Source organism: Dermochelys coriacea, chromosome 9, assembly GCF_009764565.3.
Source record: "Dermochelys coriacea isolate rDerCor1 chromosome 9, rDerCor1.pri.v4, whole genome shotgun sequence".
Lineage (NCBI taxonomy): Eukaryota > Metazoa > Chordata > Testudines > Dermochelyidae > Dermochelys > Dermochelys coriacea.
In genome coordinates, this window is record NC_050076.1 from 100381369 (window position 1) to 100399732 (window position 18364).

Below are 18364 nucleotides of genomic sequence, written 5' to 3' on the forward strand. Positions count from 1 at the left end.
AAGACAGTTGTCAAAAAGTTTCTTGTTGGCCCACATAGCCATATGCTACTCTGCTCTTTAAAAATATCAAATCTACAATCACACTTATAGTCTCCAACTGCTATAGCTCAATGAACACATAATATATAGTTAGAGCAAATATAATGCCACACTGAAAAAGACTAAGCAAAGTACTCTATTGTTTAGTGATGAGGCTGTAAGTAGAATGAGGTGCAACATCATGTAACTTCAGCCTCCAAATAAAGCATCCCTGGTAGAACCTCTTTCAGACACGCCCCCCCTTCTCCCAAAAAACTGAAAGTGTCTAAGGACTGTTTTAGTTATACTATATCACTTGTTTGAAAATATTTGCAAAAGCAGTCATCTCCCAGCTAAGAAAGATGATTGTAATAATACCTAGCTCTTGTATCAAGCTGAAGTCAGCCTTAAAAATTAATGCCTTGCAACAAACAGCCCTTCATATCACACAGCTCCATAGCAGTTTGGCAAGGCTATGATTAAACTAGTTTTCAGTATGTGCATCTCATGAAAAATCTGCATCCCAAGGCTCTATCAAATCATTAAAAAAATTGAAGCAATAAGTATCTTGGCAGTAAACGCCAGTTTTTGGCAGTGAAACCAAATGTTGGTAAAGGAGCAGTGTTACACTTGCATAGCTCCCTGGAATGCAGGGCTTTGGAGCGGAGCCCACGGAGCAGCTTCAGAGCAGTGGAGCTGCAGGTTTTTGCCTGGAGCTGGAGAGGAGCTGGAGCACAGCTCCAAAGCCCTGCTGGAATGTGCTTCCATTGTGAAATCTGTCCGAAAATATTAAATAGGAAAGTAAATGTAAGAAATGCTGGTTTCTCTTTGTATGCAGCCTATTAAAAATGAACAATTAGTTTATTTTGTTTGAGTTTTAAAACTTGATTGGAAAAATTATGCCATACACTCACTATAACCATCTTTATTTGCTGATAACATATAGCGCTAGTGAAAGTGTTAAGATTTGCAGTTCATTTTTAGTAATTCCAAAAGTATTCCACAATCTCCAAAATAACCTATTTATATATTTGAATTAGACTATACAAGATTAAAACAAACACAAATTGCTTTAAGACACTTTCCATTGTTAGTCATTTGACATTAGAACTCAGTCCTGTTCCTATTGAAATCAACTGCAAAACTCCTATTGATTTCAATAAGGGATCACACCTGTTGGTGGCTATCCATCTAGCTATCACCCTACCCTTTAAGATTTACCCCCCCCCTTTTTTTTTAAATGCATGACCAGTCTTTATCTTAATGACTCCTCACACGGATTACCCATTACACTAGAGGTCACAGGCAAAAGGAAATCTAATTTTTTTTTTTTTTAAAGATATATGATACACTAACTTCAGTAGTACACTGAATTAGTTCATTAGATACTTTGCAGAAGTTAAGAAAATGCTACTTTTCCATTTTCAAGAGGCAGAATTACAGACTTACCAGTTTAGTGCCTCTTTTTATTTCCTTTTGAACATCTTCAATAGAAAATCCACCAAGACTCTCATTATCAGAGTGCGAAGATACCAATGCAGACGAAAATAGCTGCAAGTTGTGTAAAAACAAAACTTAATTTTAAAGGGTTTCCCGTAATATGGAATAATTATATTTGTAAAAAGGAACAATTTCAAAATACAAACAGTGGTATTAGTAACTTATATACCACTGCCACAAGTGGCCTGAAATTATTCAGGATTTCATTTGTTTACATAACGCAGTTAATAAAACTCACTGCTTTAACTTCTTTTCCTCCATTACTTACCATACATTTGTGATGTGCTGCCACCTTCTGGTTTTCAGACATCAGTAATTGTCCACATTCATTATCTTTATTAGACCTACAAAAACCACACTTCCGTTGTCTTGAAGACCCTTTTTTCTGTCCAATTGAGCTTGTCATGATTTTTAAAATGGCTTTAGAATGACACTTCAGTCCTCACAAATGCTACAGGGAATAAAAATGTCCAATAGTGATGTTAATTTCAGCTTAAATCAATTTAAATTCTATTTATTCAAGTTACTTTGCGTTTCTCTTAAAATACCTGAAAGATCCACTATGTCTCAGAGTGAAATATAATTTGTCTCATACACACAGATAGTGTATAATATATGAACAAACATGTATATCACAAAAGACGCATTTCCCAAAATCTTTAAGAAAGTGCCAACAAGATATATAATGGTCCCCAAAGTAAGAGAAGTTATAAAATTTATACAAATGTAAAGGCTGAGAGAGGGGAGGGGAAGGGGGAAATGAAAAATATAACAAGTACAGGAAGCATTTAGGGAAATCCTGATGCAATAGTGTGTCTCATTCCATTTATTCATTCATTCCAGAAGCACAGGGAGAGCTTTACTTAGCATACAATAAAACCCATTCTACTGAACTCCTTTAGAATCAGCAATAAAAAAAACTGGGCTACCATCCATAAAAACTAACAAGTATTCAATTTAAAAATACTCATATTTGTAAAGCTGAAGATGAGTAACTGTCTTTACGAGATGAGAAGATAAAGTGTTACCATTTTAGGTATTACACAGATACAACGTGGCTAGTTAAAGTCACAAACAAAGTTTTAGAGGTGAATATTGGTGACTAATATGCTGCAATAGAAACCCTTTAAAATCTAGGGTTGTTTTTCGCAATCTTACCCTAATCCTTAATATGTGCATGACAACAGCTGTTCTTAGCCTAAGAAAAGTAATTTAAAATTAAACCACATAAATCACATGCTTGTAAAATATAAAAAGTAACAGTTAAAAATACAACACCAAGGCCCCAATTCAGCAATGAGATTCATATAGGTGGATCCACTTCAATGAGGCTTCATACATGAATCTGCCTATGTGGATCTCATTGCAAGTTTGGGCCCTAAAACACCCAATATTCAACACCCAATACACATTTTTGGACCCATTTTAAAGTTGAGGTTTGTGTCCATTCACCTTTACATCTCTAAAAGAACAAACAAACATGCTATAATTTATATAATTAAATGGTCTAATTTAGAGACCCTAAATAGCATGCTTGTTTACTGCTTTTCCTCTCTGAAGATCTGGATCTCAGTATTGTTCTGATCACATATGCAATGAATATGGGTTTCCTCAGCATTCGTCTCCAGTAGATGCCCATCTAAATCAGGAAGACCATTACATAGTTCAGAACTTCTACTAAAAAGAGGTCCTTGGCTACAGTGGCTGAGGTGTCATAAGTCAGGATTGACTTGCAATGGTACAACTGACTGGTGAAATTTGTATAGCCCAACTCTGCATGGTTCTTGAAAATGCTACAAGTTCCTCACTTTCCTAGCCACTAATATCACTCACTATTTTTATAACAGAAAGTTGAGGAACACTGCTAAGTGTATATACCTCTGTACAGAATAGAGTTAAATGAAGATCCTTTTAATTCTCATGTGGTGTTATTCACAAATTTTCATAGATATAATTTAAAAAATTCTCTTGCCATGCCAATACAAGATTTATATATCAAAATGTAAATGTATGTCTTATCTCTAGTGCTTGTTCTTTTTACTATTTCATTTACTTCCATTTTTAACTATAAAGCAATTTACTAGATTGGTGACACATACTTGTAACAAGAATGCACATATTCTAGATCTAGCTGATTTACACACAAAAAGAGTGCCATGTGAATAAATGAGTCACACCCTTTTGCAGTGGCAACAGAGCCTTTAAACGTTAAGCACAAAAAAAGTACTTACTATATTCTTCTAAAGAGAAATCAAAATAAAATAACTCTGCACTCCATTTATTAAACAGAAAGAATGGCTGGCTTTTGAAGAAAGTAAAGAAAGACTTTCAAAATATTCTTTAATTCTTTTAAAATCTAAATGAGATTTTGGAAGCAGGGAAAAGGGCTTCAGAAGAACAGTAGGAAACTATATAAAAAGATTTTTTTGTTCTTAGGTCACATTGAAAAGCTTCACAGAAATCATGCAATAATGGGTTGAAATACTGTAACAAAATTTAAAATGCAAGAGTAACTTCTGTTTTGATAAAATTAATATTACAGTAATTATATATACACACATACAAGAGGCTAAGTGCATTCACTGTGGGTTAGCTTTAATTTGACTTTTTTTTCACATTTCATTTTTCTTACTTTATTTTCTTATTCAGGAACTAATTCTTGTTGGAGCAACAATGACAGTCCTTATAAAAGTAACTTAAGACATTCAAAGTCAAATTCTATCATTGGATGTGTGTTCACAAAGTCCCATAGACTAAAACAGGAGTTATACACACAATCATATGGAGAATCTGGCTTTAAGTATGTCAATCGCTCCTGCTGCTACATCAATAGACTCTCCCTTTTAATCTCTATCTGAATGGCAAACTATAAGATTTTGGAAGATTTGAATAATTCATTCAAACCATGGAAGTCAAAATGATCGCTCACTTTAATATTTTGCTTCTTGGAAGTTACTGATAAAGAAACATGTTCACAGGTCACTTGGCCTTCAGCATTACGTTGTACAATGCATCTAAGACACACATAAGAAGATACATGGTTAATAGAGTATGTATGTACTATTGGTTATATTACCTTACTCCTTGAAGTAATTTTGTATTTTTTATAAATTAGAGAATGATGGTAATATGCGCTCCATTGAGCAGGTCTCTGTTAGCATAGCAATGAAAAGATGCAACTAACTGGCTGAAATTGTGTTTTGGTATGATTATTCAAATACTTTATAATATTTTTTAAATGAAGTACAACTAAAAAGCAAAGATTAGGTCAGAAAGGAAACACATTCCTATCAAAATCAGATTTGATTATTCCCAAAGCATTTTTAAAGGAAACCTAAAAATGCTCTCTAATTGTGCTTTTTGTTTGCATACATTTTCTGTATACCTAGGCATTTGTACGTTATTTATACATTTTTAAGGCTTGCAGAAGAAATTGATTAGTACCAGAAGTATTTTATCCATACTACTGACTTTAAAGTTACATTTGTTCACCCATGGTGTATATTAATGTGTTGTCGTATGTAATGAAAATCTGGTATGTACTGGAAATTCTTTCCTTCATATCATAGGGTGCACATGGCATCCTGTTCACATTTTTTCATAAATTCACATCACAAACAACCACAGCTTGTATATTAATTAACATAGGTTAAGAATGAGTAAGCTACTTAGAGAAAAATTGCTAGGTTTAAAGATTTTCGATAGAGTATTCACAAATAAATGTATCTGACAGCATTTCAGAAAAGCAGAAACCTTTATTTTTAGCTCTATTTTAACCAATTTAGATTTTCTGAAAACAGAACCAATTGCCCTGCTACATTACAGATCCATAATCCTGAATGCAAATATTTAAAATCTTGCCATTTAATTTCTTATTGAAAATAGTTTGTCTAATCCAGTTTACTGACTAAACACCAACCTACTTCTCACTCGACCAAAACAGGCACATCAGCAAAATATTCTTCCAATTCACTTTTTAAAATAAACTATAAACTGGGTTGTGTTGTGTTTTTTTTGTTTTTGTTTTAAATGTGACATGTACACATATCCTTGGACTGAAACCTTACTCGCCAAGTTTCAGTCAGAAGCAAGATTTACAATTACGCTATAAACCCTGTAAACAGAGGTATATCATTGAAACATTGTCTATGGACATCTATACCAGTAGTAGCAACCTATTTAAGAGAGAGAAATGAGTATACTTTTTTTTTTTTGGAGCTGTACCGACAATATAAGGTCATGTCAGTATCTTTCAAGATACTAGCTAAAGGGGTACCTAATTTCACAATAAAATATCTTATAAAATGAAAGCTGTGATAAGAGATTCTCAGCTACAAAAAGGGATTCTTTTTGTAATTCCCTCTTCAGAATTTGTTCATCTGTGCAGTTTAATTGATGCATATTAAGACAGTACTCAAGGTCATCTTTTCCTTCTTGATATCTTTTTTATTTTTGTAAGAGTTTTTTCACACAAACTATGTTAAGCCCTGCACTCTAGTTTTATTGCCATCTTCTACAGGACTAATTCTAAATGCACAACAAACAGCCCTCGCATGAAATCTTGCAAAAAAAAAAAAAGGGGGGGGTTAGGAGCTTGAATTCATAATTTTGCTAGACACTAAAAATCATGATCTTAATAGAGACACTTGATTTACCATTTATTACAACAATCTGCAACTCACTAACCCCTCCTTTTGTCCTAGGTCTTCAAGGATGTTAACAGGCCACTTCGCCTTGAATGGTCCCTTAGAATATGTGCTAATGACTTATAGTAAACTATCTGTTCGATCTTGTTTAGCTGTGACACTGAGTACCTTTCCCAGACCTGAGGAAGAGCTCTGTGTATCTTGAAAACTTGCCTCTCTCACCCCAACAGATGCTGGTCCAATAAAAGATATTCCCTCATCCATCTAGTCTCTCCAATACTCAACATCTCTCGAAAAAACAAGGACGACACTTTCTCAATATATAAAACATTACTCAGCACTGAGGGAGGAAAAGATAGATAAGAAAGGAAGTTCAAGAGCTTTTCTTCATGCTCTATTTATTAGCTAAAGTCAGGCCCAAACTTGCTATTTCTTACACAGAATACTGGATTACAATTTATATGCAAAAAGAAAAGGAGTACTTGTGGCACCTTAGAGACTAACAAATTTATTTGAGCATAAGCTGTAGCTCACAAAAGCTTATGCTCAAATAAATTTGTTAGTCTCTAAGGTGCCACAAGTACTCCTTTTCTTTTTGCGAATACAGACTAACAGGGCTGCTACTCTGAAGCCAATTTATATGCAAGGCTCTCTACAGAAAAGTTTAATTGTTTTGCTAAACCTCTGGATTCTTCAGGATTAGAGGTGCTATGCAAACACAGGATTGTTTGTGGTTTTGTTTTTTATTTTAAAGAAAAAACACATGCAACAGAATTTGAGACATGGGAAAAGCACAAGAGAAACATGCCGAGACGTTTTTCATTTAAACTTGTTAGAAAAGGGATTTTGGATACTTTCAGATGAAAAATAAATATTTAGGCAAGTATTTTTACAAATGACTGGTGATTTTGGGTACTCAACCTGAAGTACTTTAAAGGGGCCTAATCTTCAGGAAATGCAGATTACCGATCCTCTGCCAATCAAGCCTCTTTAAAGTATCTAGTTGAACAACGAGCACCCAAAAATCATTAAGCACATGAACATCTCGGTTTTAAGGCATATGCAACAAGATTTGTTAGTCTCTAAGGTGCCACAAGTCCTCCTTTTCTTTTTGAAGAAGATTCTCCATGTACCTCATACCTAGAGAGAGCACCGAAGACTGAAAGAGAGGCTGGTGTAACAAGCCTGCAGCAGATAATTTGGATTTACTTTCCTGAAAGTTTGGGGTTCCCACCCATGAAGGGGGCGTGGAGGGTTCGAGCAAGCCACGATGCGGGGCATCCACCCCACAGGAAGAGGGTTCAACCCTAGCTTGAATAATTTGGTGGGGCAGGCAGCTGAGTGGGGTCCGCCCTCTCAGAAGGGAGAATTACCTCTGCCGTAGCTTGCAGTGTCCCTGGGGTGGGATTCTCATGCGGAAATCGAACCCGACGGCTCCCTGCAAGGCAGGGGCGCTTCCCAGCTGGATTATTAACGCCAGGAGAAGATGCGGGGGGGGGGGGCCCTGAGAGACGGGAGAACAGTCTAGGCTTGGAGGATAACGGCCCCCAGTTTTGGGGGTCCCCTTACAACACGGGCACGAATCCCACCGGGCGTTGGGCCCTTCGGGACAGGCTGGGGTCCGCCCCTCCACAAGGGCGAGCCCCCCGCCAGGCTTAGGCGGCTGTTCCCCGGTTAGGCCGGAGCCCCGGCGGCCCCCCAAGCTGAAGGGGCGCTCGGCGAGGCGGGTCTCTCCTCAGGCGGAGGGGCCGGGCAGGGGCTCCTCCGCCGCCCGCAGGCGGCTGGGCCAGCGCCCAGCGGCGCCTCCCTCAAGCGTGCGCGGCCGGCCGCCCGCTCGCTCGCTCACTCACCCAGGTAGGCGGGGCGCCGGGGAACGAGGACTCGGGGGCCCCGCGGCGCTGGGCACTCAGAACCGCTCGCTAGCGCTGGGACCTTCCCTTTCATTCGGGGCAGGGGACGCTGCGTCGCCGCCGCACGCACGCACGCACGCACGTCTTCGCGCTGGCGCCAAGACGTCACAGCGTTCCAACCGGCGCCTGATTGGTGCACGAGGCTGCGAGGCGCGGCCGAGAAGAACTGGTCCCGGAGCGGCCGGCGGTGCCTGCGCAGGCGCACACGAGCATCCGAAGTCGTCGGCTGCGGAGAGGCCGGGAGGGGTGGGGGGGGAAGGAGCGCGCGCAGAGAACCCGCGCGTGCGCAGCTCTCCCTGACAGCTGGCGGGGATGGGGGAAAATGGAGAACCCGCGCGTGCGTAGAATGCCCTTTGGGTACAAGGAGGGCGACCCGCACATGCGTACAGATCCTTTTGAAGGCTGCTGTGGGTAGAATGAACTGGAGGTTGGGAGGCTGCGCGTGCGCATGGCTGAGCTAGCTCTGAAGAGGGGCTGGAGAGCACAGTACCTCATGCACCAGAGCTGGGCCTTGCTTGCTGCACTCCCACCACCAGACCCCCTTCGGGCCCCAGGGCAGGGGCTGTGCTCTTCCTGGTACAGTTACTTGTAGGACCTGTGCCAGGTGCTGTACAAACACAGAACAAAAAGACAGCCCCTGCCTCAAGGAGTTCACAACCTGTCACCCACCATGGCTCTTGTGTCACCTGCTGCCGCTAGTTACATTAACACAATAGCTTTGCTTAGTGACAGATCCATTGTCTCAGGACACAGCCCAACCAACTCTTAAAACCGTGTCTAGAGCGAAAATCTGCTTGCCTTGCCTGCTTCCTTTTCTGTTGGTAACACGGTCTAATACTGGGTAAAGGTTTTATTTCCATCTCCAGTCAATAGCTATCAAAAAACCAACAACACATAGCCGAGCTCCATCAAACTTGCACTCTGATGCAAACCCTTAACAGGTTTCAGAGTAGCAGCCGTGTTAGTCTGTATTTGCAAAAAGAAAAGGAGTACTTGTGGCACCTTAGAGACTAATACATTTATTAGAGCATAAGCTTTCGATCCGATGAAGTGAGCTGTAGCTCACAAAAGCTTATGCTCTAATAAATTTGTTAGTCTCTAAGGTGCCACAAGTACTCCTTTTCTTTTTGCAAACCCTTAACAGTGACCTCAAACACTCTTACATCAACAGATCAGCACATTTAATGATCACATTTCCTGGGTATTTGGGAAGTTATTCTGCATTAACGTTGCTGAGGTTGCCACTAAGATTTGGTCTTAGAGTGCAAACTTAAATGAAGCTGGAATAATATTTTTTAGTATTTGGGTCACCTGTGTCTGCCCCGTGAAGCCTACCTTCAGACTTGCCAATGTATGACAAGTGAAATGAAGTATGCATCACACCATAATACACAGATTATAGTAGTTTTTAGGTTAAAAAAGATGTTTTCTTACTGTATCCCCCACTGTGGGCTATTAACAGGGTTTAACCTTGGGGTTTGAGACTCAGATCAGTACACTTGAACTACAGGAGTAATTACTAGTATGTGAACTATCTGCTAGAGGACTTGATACACTTTCAGTGGATTGGTTGCACAGCTATTTGTTAGTAGTAGAATGGAGGTCAGGAATCTTAGGGGCAGATCCACAGCTGGTGTACATTGCATTGAAGTCAATGGAACAATGACAGTTTACACCAGCTGAGGATCTGGCCCCTGGACTCTAGCCCTGGCTCTGGGAGGACAATGTGGTGTAGTAGTGGTTAGAGATAAGAGAACCAAAGCACCTACATATGGATGAACTGATCTGAAAGGCAACATAGCTAAAAGTCAGGCCTAACCCCCTTCAGGGCTTGTCTTCACTGCAACGGTTAGCTCAAGTTACTCCATTTGAGCTAGCCATCTGGAGTGAGAGAATCCACACTGCAAAGCTACAGAGAGTGATTGGTTTAGAAACACAAATGTGCTAACAGCTCCCAGCCAGTAGCTACATCCTCACTTTACTGCTAGCTTGGGCATCAGCAGCACTCAAATTTCAGTCCATAGCTCTTGACAGACCAGCTAACTTGAGTTTAAAGCACCACTTCGCTTGAGCTGGAGCTGTTTGTGTGTGGACAGGAGTCAGAGTGGGGTGACACCCAAATTATACATTGAGCTGACATTACAGTTAATACAAGACCTCAGAAACTTGAGCTGTATTCTCAATTTATTATTAATAATCATGTTTACTACCATAGTGCTTAAGGGACCAACCTAGAATGGGGTCCCATTGTGCTAAGCCAGTGGTGGGCAACCAGTAGCCCACAGGCCACATGCAGCCCATCAGGTAATCCAACTGTGGGCCATGAGACATTTTGCTGACATTGACCATCTGCAGGCACGGCTCCCTGCAGCTCCCAGTGTTGGATCATATTAAAGAAGTTCTGTATTAAAGTCACAAATGAGTTTGATTCCCCATGGTTTGAATTCCAGGGTATTACTGGTTAAGAGGTTTCTTGGTCTTTGGTACTGTTTCTCTCTCTCTATGTGTGAAACTTGCAAGCTGCTAATTGTGTTAATACATTCTAAGACAGAGTCTGTTCTCAAAGCAATTCTTTGTAACAACAACTACTCACACAAAGAGAGACTCAAAGCAATACTCTGTAACAACAGAAACAGCACCCAGTGACTCCCCGCCCTTTTGTTGTATTCATCTTGCTTTGTTAACAATTGTGATTAAAATAGAGATAGAGGATGTATGTGGATGGATGCTTGGTGTGGATAATAACTGAATGATCAGGGAGGTGCCAGCCTAAGAAGCCAGTGTCCATCAGCTGAAGAAGGCATCAAGTGGAAATAACCAGAGGACCCCCGGAGGGCAGACTGGAATCCATGGAACAGCCTCAAGAATGGGAGAACCAAAGAACAAGATAACATCTGGCAGCACGGAGCCATCAGGACTGTGCCATCTGCTGATTGATTCAGCAACAGCATGATGAAGCAATTCCCATAGACTGGCATAGGAAGAAATTCCTATAAAGTGAGAACTTTGGGTCTGATTCTGCAAACTAACTTCCAGGAGCATCAGATGTGCATCTGACAAGGGCCTGCTCCCTCCTCATGTCCAGGCCACCTGGCCAGTGGCTTGGCATGAGCAACTCTAAGGCTAGTAACTATGATAACCTTGCAGAACCCGTGTGTGTGTGTGTGTGTGTGTGTGTGTGTGTGTATGAATGAATGTGTGAATAAATATGAGATTGAATGGAATGTTATAGCTATAACTAACTGCTTACTATGATTCTTTCTGTATTCAGAAGAAATGTGGTATTTTGCCTTTTCCCCTTTAATAAGATCCTGCTGGTTTTTATTTTATTGGTATAACACCAGTGGCTGTGGTTCCCCGTTCCTGGCCAATGGAGAAGATTGTGAGGGAGGAGCAGGAAGAGGGTTGGAGCAAACAGCCAATCAGCACAGGGCAGAGAAAGTGCATTCAAAACCATTATTGTTCTAAATAGCACAATGTATAAGGAGTAATGTATAAGACAAAGATCAGATCCCAGAAGGTTACCCATTTTTGCTAAAAGAGATTTAAAAGAAGTGAAACACCCGATGGATTTCCTAATGCCGCATTCTGTCAGATCCATAGGCATTAAGATCGGTGATCTCTGGCTCTCAGACCTTGACTATGCGGATGGTGTTCTTCTGCTAGTACGAAGCCCTGACAGAAGAGGTAGATTAGGGATTTGTGGGGCCTTGGGCCAGAGCAAGTGGGGGCCCCTCCCCATCCCTTCCACCTGCAATCCCTCCCCTAATCCCCACCCCACACTCCTGCTGGGGAAACAGGGTTGGGCACAGGGACTCCCCCTGATTGCCCGGTGCTCCTGTGGGGCAGTGAGGTCAGGGAGTGGGATCAAAGCATGGGGGCTTCCTCACTCCACCCGCCCGGCACTCCTACCAAGGAGCGGGGTCAGGGCACAGGGGCTTGCCCTGCCCCACGCACCCTGCACTCCTGCCAGGGAGTGGGGTTGAGGCACAGGAGCTTTCCCTACTCCTGTCAGGAGTGCCAAGCGGGCAGAGCAGGTCAGGGCACAAGGGTGCCCCAATTAGCCGGGGCCCCTGTGCACAGGCCCCATTGGCCCAGTGGCTAAACTGCCACTGCCTGACAGATTTTGCAAAGCACTCCAAAAAATGGAGGAGTCAGCTAAGGTTGGCCTCCACATTTTGCAGTAAAGGACAAAGCTGCAATATCTAGGATTAGATCCACCCTAAGGATGTAAATATTGGTTTAAAAAGTTAACCGGTTAAACAATTAAAATTATATTGTTTAACTGGTTAATCATCAACAGGGGTCACTCCGGCTGGCCTGGTGCGGCGGAGGCTGGAGCTGGGGTCCTGCCGCGTCTGCAGGGCTGGGGTGCGGCTGGCACGGCCAGGGCTGTACTGCCCCATCCAGCTGCGGCCAAGGCTGGGGTTCCGCCGGCATGGCACAGCCAGAGCTGGGGTCCCACTGGCACGGCGTGGCTGAGGACAGTCCAGCCTGCCCGGCGCGGACGGGGCTGGGGTCCCGCCGGCCCGGCCAGGGCTGGGGTTGCTCTTGCCCAGCGCAGCCTGTTCCAGCTGTGAGCTGTTCCAGCCCACCCAGCCTGGCATGTCCGGGGCTGGGGTCCTGCTAGCCCAGCTGGGGCTGGTGTCCCTCTGGCCGGCCCAATGCAGCCGGGCCTGCTCCAGCCAGCTGGCCCAGCACAGCCAGGGCTGGAGTTCCTCTGGACGGCCAGCTAGGCCGGCCAGCCGCCAGGGTTAACGGTAAGCCCAATGCTTACCGGTTAACCATTTAACCTTTTACATCCCTAGTCCACCCATGACTCCAATCTCTTTGAATAATGAAACTGTTGAAGAAATCTCCAGCTTTTGCTATTTGAGTTCTATACTCACCAGTTTCTCCAACTCTCATATGGAGGTTCTCCACCGGATTGGCATCACAGCATCTGCCATGGGTCATTTACAATTATTCTGTGTATATTAACCCCAGGTGCAGAAAATCAAGATAAAACATTCAAATATGATGTGAATTTTAATATGCATGTTTCATCCACTACCACTTTTAAAGCGTTTCTTAAAAATAAAGGTTCAACATTCCTGTCAAAATGAAAATGATGCTGCAACCTTAATTATGGCATCACAATCCCTCCATCATAACATTGTCTTAAAGAAAGACTCCATGTGAAATCCTCCAGGGTTGCTGTCTCTTTCAGGAGCATGAGTAAAGAGGGCTGGCATCGCTCGTTATAATCAAGCAGAAGAACTTTGAAACCAGACATAGCTGGATCTGCCTTGAGACTTACCATAAAGTCCTAGCTTCCCTCCACCAGTCCCCTAAAACAGTTTTCTAATGAAGACTGAAGTGAACTCCTAGCCCTGCTGCAGCTGCAAACAATAGCCAAAGAGCTGTCAAAAGTCAATTAAAAACCATTTTCTTTCTTGACCTTTCCATGTTATGGGTTGCTATGATCAAGATGTCCTGGAGGGCTCATGTGTGGTACTGAGGCCTTGAACGATTATATTTTGTAGTTGCTTCAGAAGCAAAGTTTTTATGATCTTAGATTATATAGCTCAGATTCCTGAGATGCCTCTACTATACTCCAGAATCTCCAGGTACTTTGGGGTGGAATGGAGAAACATGTGCAACTCCCTCCCTTGTGTAATTGCAACTACAGAACCCAGTAATCTTATTCCAGCTGATGCTGGAGGCTCCTGGTGATTATGCAATTGCCTAATAGAACTATTCTACAAAAATTCGCAGTGGTGAATGCAAATGCCACTAGATATTACTGTACTTGATGTCATGCTTGATTTCTAACTCAACCAGTGAAATGCAAACCATTTTTTTGCTCTGCATTGATTTTATCACTGTAAAGTTCCATGATATTATTCCTAATTACTCACTCCTTTATTGAAATGTACATCATTCTCTGGGGTTTGTTTTTATCATCTGCCTACAGACTTTGTTTTACTTTGAGATTCAGTTCTTCTTCAGAGCAAAGACCAAGTTTGTTTTCTGCCTTTTTACAGGCCTTTCTCTGATTTTATGAGGGAAGGGACCCACAGTACGTGTTTGATTCAACTTATTTAAGGGTTGAATTCTTTCCCAAAGAGAGAAGGAGAAGCAGTAAATTAATTTTGCTGGGCAAGAGGGGAATCGGAGGAGCAAACCCAAACTGCTGTTTTGGTTTTGGGTGTGAGCCTGGAATTCCAAAATGCATGGAAGATGGATAGAGACTATCCTAGAGCACAGGTTAATTCTCCATGGGAAGGCTTTCGACACAGAGCCATATGACATTTTCACAAGCAAACTGGGAAAATGTGGTCTAGATGAAATTACTGTAAAGTGGGTTCACAGCTGATTGAAAGGCCATACTCAAAAAGTAGTTATAAATGGTTCTCTGTCAAAATGGGAGGGCATATCTAGTGGGGTCCCACAGCGGTCTGTCACTATTCAATATTTTTATTAATTACTTGTATAATGGAGTGAAGAGTATGCTTATAAAATTTGCAGGTGACAAACTGGGAGGGATTGCATGTATTTTGAAGGATGGGATTAGGATTCAAAATGACCATGACAAATTGGAGAATTGGTCTGAATTCAACAAGATGAAATTCAATAAAGGTAAGTGCAAAGTACTTGACTTAGGAAGAAAAAACCCCAAATGCACAACTGCAAAATGGGAAATAACTGGCCAGGTAGTAGTACTGCTGAAAAGGATCTGAGGGTTATAGTGGATCATAAATTGAATACGAGTCTACAATGCAATGCAGTTGCCAAAAAATCTAATATCATGCCGGTGTGTATTTATAAGACCTGGGAGGCAATTGTCTGCTCTACTCAGCACTGGTGAGGCCTCTGCTGTGTACAGTGTCCAATGCTTGGTGCCACACTTTAGAAAAGATGTGGACAAATTGGAGAGTTCAGAGGTGAGCAACAAAAATACTCAAAAAGAAAAGGAGTACTTGTGGCACCTTAGAGACTAACAAATTTATTAGAGCATAAGCTTTCGTGAGCTACAGCTCACTTCATCGGATGCATCCGATGAAGTGAGCTGTAGCTCACGAAAGCTTATGCTCTAATAAATTTGTTAGTCTCTAAGGTGCCACAAGTACTCCTTTTCTTTTTGAGAATACAGACTAACACGGCTGCTACTCAAACAAAAATACTAAAACATTTACAAAACCAGAGCTATGAGGAAAGCTTAAACAACAACAAAACACTGAGCATGTTTAATCTTGAGAAAAGAAGCCTGAGGGCGGACCTGAGAACAATTTTCAAATATGTAAAGGGCTGTTATAAAGAGGACTGTAATCAGTTGTTCTCCCTGTCCACTGAAGGTAGGACAAGTAGTAGGTTTGATCTGCAGCAAGGAAGATTTAGGTTTTCTAACTATTAGGGGAGTTAAGTTCTGGAATAGACTTCCAAGGGAAGTTGTGGAATCCCCATCATTGGAACTTCATACGAATAGGTTGGACAGACAACTATCCAGAATGGCGGTTTACTTGAGATAAGGTGGGTGAGGTAACATCTTTTATTAGACCAACTTCTGTTGGAGAGAAAGAGATGCTTTTGAGCTTTCATAGAGTTCTTCAGGTCTGGGAAACATATTCAGAGAGTCACAGCTAAATACAAGGTGGAACAGATTGTTGAGTGTAAGTAGGTAACACATATTTCAAGGGACCATTCTCTCTCTCTCTGGCAAAAAATAGTCTTAAACCTTTAAAATATATAAGACAGATGACAGTTGTTTTGATGTTCTGCTTCAAGTTCTGCACAAGATCATACTATACATCATGATGCTATATAGTCCAGGCAAACTTGGGGAGAAAAAATGGTGCCATGGAGTCCATTAATTTCTCATTCCAGTTCAAAAGATGAGATCCAAAGGTGGAGGGGACATTTTATGTGCAGATCTCAGGCTGATATTTGGCCCTATTTTATTTTAAATTTTGCAAGCACTAGTGTCTCTACCTCTGTTACTAAAGGAACTTGAAATGAATGTAGCATTTTGCTTTACTTTCTTATTGTGCAGCATTTAAGAGCTCTCTTTGGACACTTGAGCCTTCCATGAGTAGTACATTCTGACAGTTTCTCTGAGAAGCTCAGCAAGGAGAACGAATTAATATTTTATAATCTACATTTTCAGAGCCAGAGATTTTGAGAGTGATGGTCACGTGAAATAGTGTTAACAAAGGTATATTTAAGTTGCTAAGGCTACCAGACTATGGCTGACTGATTGATCATAATGACTACATGACAACACAAGGAGATTCTAACTTTATGTTAACATACATTGACTGCACTGGCCAGGAGCCCAGTAAGCATTAACAATGGGATCTTCTAGAACTTCAGTCTATTTGACAAGCTTATTACACAAACTCGTTTATTTACTCTCTCCCATTTCAGCAGAAGAACAAATGTCATAATCAAGCATCTAAAACGAGTTAAATTATAAGGCAGAGCTTGTCATTTGCTCACAGACATAGCATTAATCCAGTTGCTTTATACACCACAGATTTGTATAACCATTCAGCTTCCATCAAAGACATGATCAGTTTCTTTGGATTTTCTATAGGCCAGCTGTAGGGGAATACATTTTACAGGAAATCCAGTGTGTATATGTAACTTTTGATTACAACAATGGGAAAGAATGCATACTTTATTTTCCTCAGAGTAATGGTTGATTTAAAGAAAATCCCATTACACACTTCCTTCAGAATATACCAGAAGAGCTATTAAAAGATATTCTGAGAGGTTCAATCAGCCTGAAACAGTTACAACTATAGATCTACTTAACTGAAATAAAACTCTGTGAGCAGATGGCTTCCCCACCATGTTTCAAATACAGTAGACATAAATGGCAGTGGATCAAATCTTATCCCCATCTGGGATTTGGCTTTATTTACAAGAGAAACTTGAAATGAAACATCAAATCCAGCCAAGCCTTCTCTGCAAGGCTGGCAGCTCCCAAGGATCTTCCTCAAAAACTGCTCAGCCCATACCCTAGGTCCTCATTATAAAGCACTTCTACATCCTTTATATTTGTATGAGTATCAACAGACATGCAATAATGAGTCAACAAACCGCACTTACCATTTTCCTGCCAGAAAAGGTGTGTTCTTAACTCAAGTGAGCTAACTCGAGTTAACAAGCGTAGTTAACTAACTCACGGTAAAATCCTTGTAAAGATAAACCAGTTTGTAGTTTACAAATGAATTAGGAGGTCAAGTTAAAGACAAGCACCCTCACTAAATTTCACTGATTCTGGTATTTTCTTTTATACAGTCCCATTTATTTACAAGGAATGTACAAAGTCCTGCTTCACCAAATGCAGGAAGCACCAAAAAACAAGGGATAGTGTCTTTGCTTAGGGTATGACTACACTACAGCTATGGAGAATCTGCTTTACAAGAGGAGACTCGAAGAGTTTGGCTTGTTTATCCTAACCAAAGATTGAAGGAAGATAGGATTGCTCTCTGTAAACACATCAATGGGATAAACAGCAGGGAGAAAGAGGAGTTATTTAAGTTAAGGGTCAGTGTTGGCACAGGAACAACTGGATATGAACTGGACATTAACAAGTTTAGGCTTGAAATGAGACAATGGTTTCTAACCAGCAGAGGAGTGTATTTTCGGAATAGCCTCTAGTAGATTAGTGGGTGCAAAAACCCTAACTTGTTTCAAGACTGAGCTTGATAAGTTTATGGAGGGAATGGTATGATGAGGTTGCCTATAATGGCATATGGCCCATCCGTGACTGCTATTAGCAAATATCTCCAACTGCTGGAGATGGGACTGTAGATGGGGAGGGCTGAGTTACTGCAGAGAATTCTTTCCCAGGTGAGTGGCTGGGCAGGGGGAGGGATCTAACTCACATGCTCAGGGTCTAATTGATTGCTATATTTGGGGTCAGGAAAGAATTTCCTTCAGCTCAGATTGGCAGAGACCCAGGGTGTTGTTTTGTTTTTTGCCTTCCTCTGCAGCGTGGGATATGAGTCACTTGCTGGTTCAAACCAGTTTAAATGGTGGATTCTCTGTAACGTGAAGTCTTTAAATCAATATTTCTAACTCATTTAGAGGTTATGGGCCTATTATGGGAATGGGTGGGTGAGGTCCTATGGCAGAGATGGGCAAACTATGGGCCGCAGGCCGCATCTGGCCCACCAGCTGTTTTAAGCAGGCCCTTGAGCTCCCGCTGGGGTGCTGGGTTGGGACCTGCTCCATATGGCTCCCAAGCAGCCGCATGGCCCCATTCCAACCAGGGTGCAGGATCGGGGGTGGTTGCACATG

At 41.6% G+C, this 18364-nt stretch overlaps 1 protein-coding gene across 12 annotated transcripts in view; it reads right to left on the bottom strand.

Moving 5' to 3' along the window:
- The window catches only part of PHF6 (PHD finger protein 6), a 51320-nt gene that overhangs the window by 29829 nt on the left and 3127 nt on the right, over positions 1-18364 (bottom strand). Inside the window, exons 1-6 of one of the 12 annotated variants that reach the window (XM_043491976.1) lie at positions 8015-8165; positions 7538-7668; positions 4595-4669; positions 2677-2716; positions 1787-1969; positions 1468-1569 (exon numbers count right to left, since the gene is read on the bottom strand). In XM_043491976.1, coding sequence (XP_043347911.1) covers positions 1468-1569; positions 1787-1924 — 240 coding nt within the window. In that variant the 5' untranslated portion in view covers positions 1925-1969; positions 2677-2716; positions 4595-4669; positions 7538-7668; positions 8015-8165. Of the gene's footprint in view, positions 1-1467; positions 1570-1786; positions 1970-2676; positions 4670-7537; positions 7669-8014; positions 8412-12963; positions 13004-18364 lie in introns of those variants that run through there. The other 11 variants (XM_043491971.1, XM_043491974.1, XM_043491975.1 and 8 more) reach the window with 11 other exon arrangements.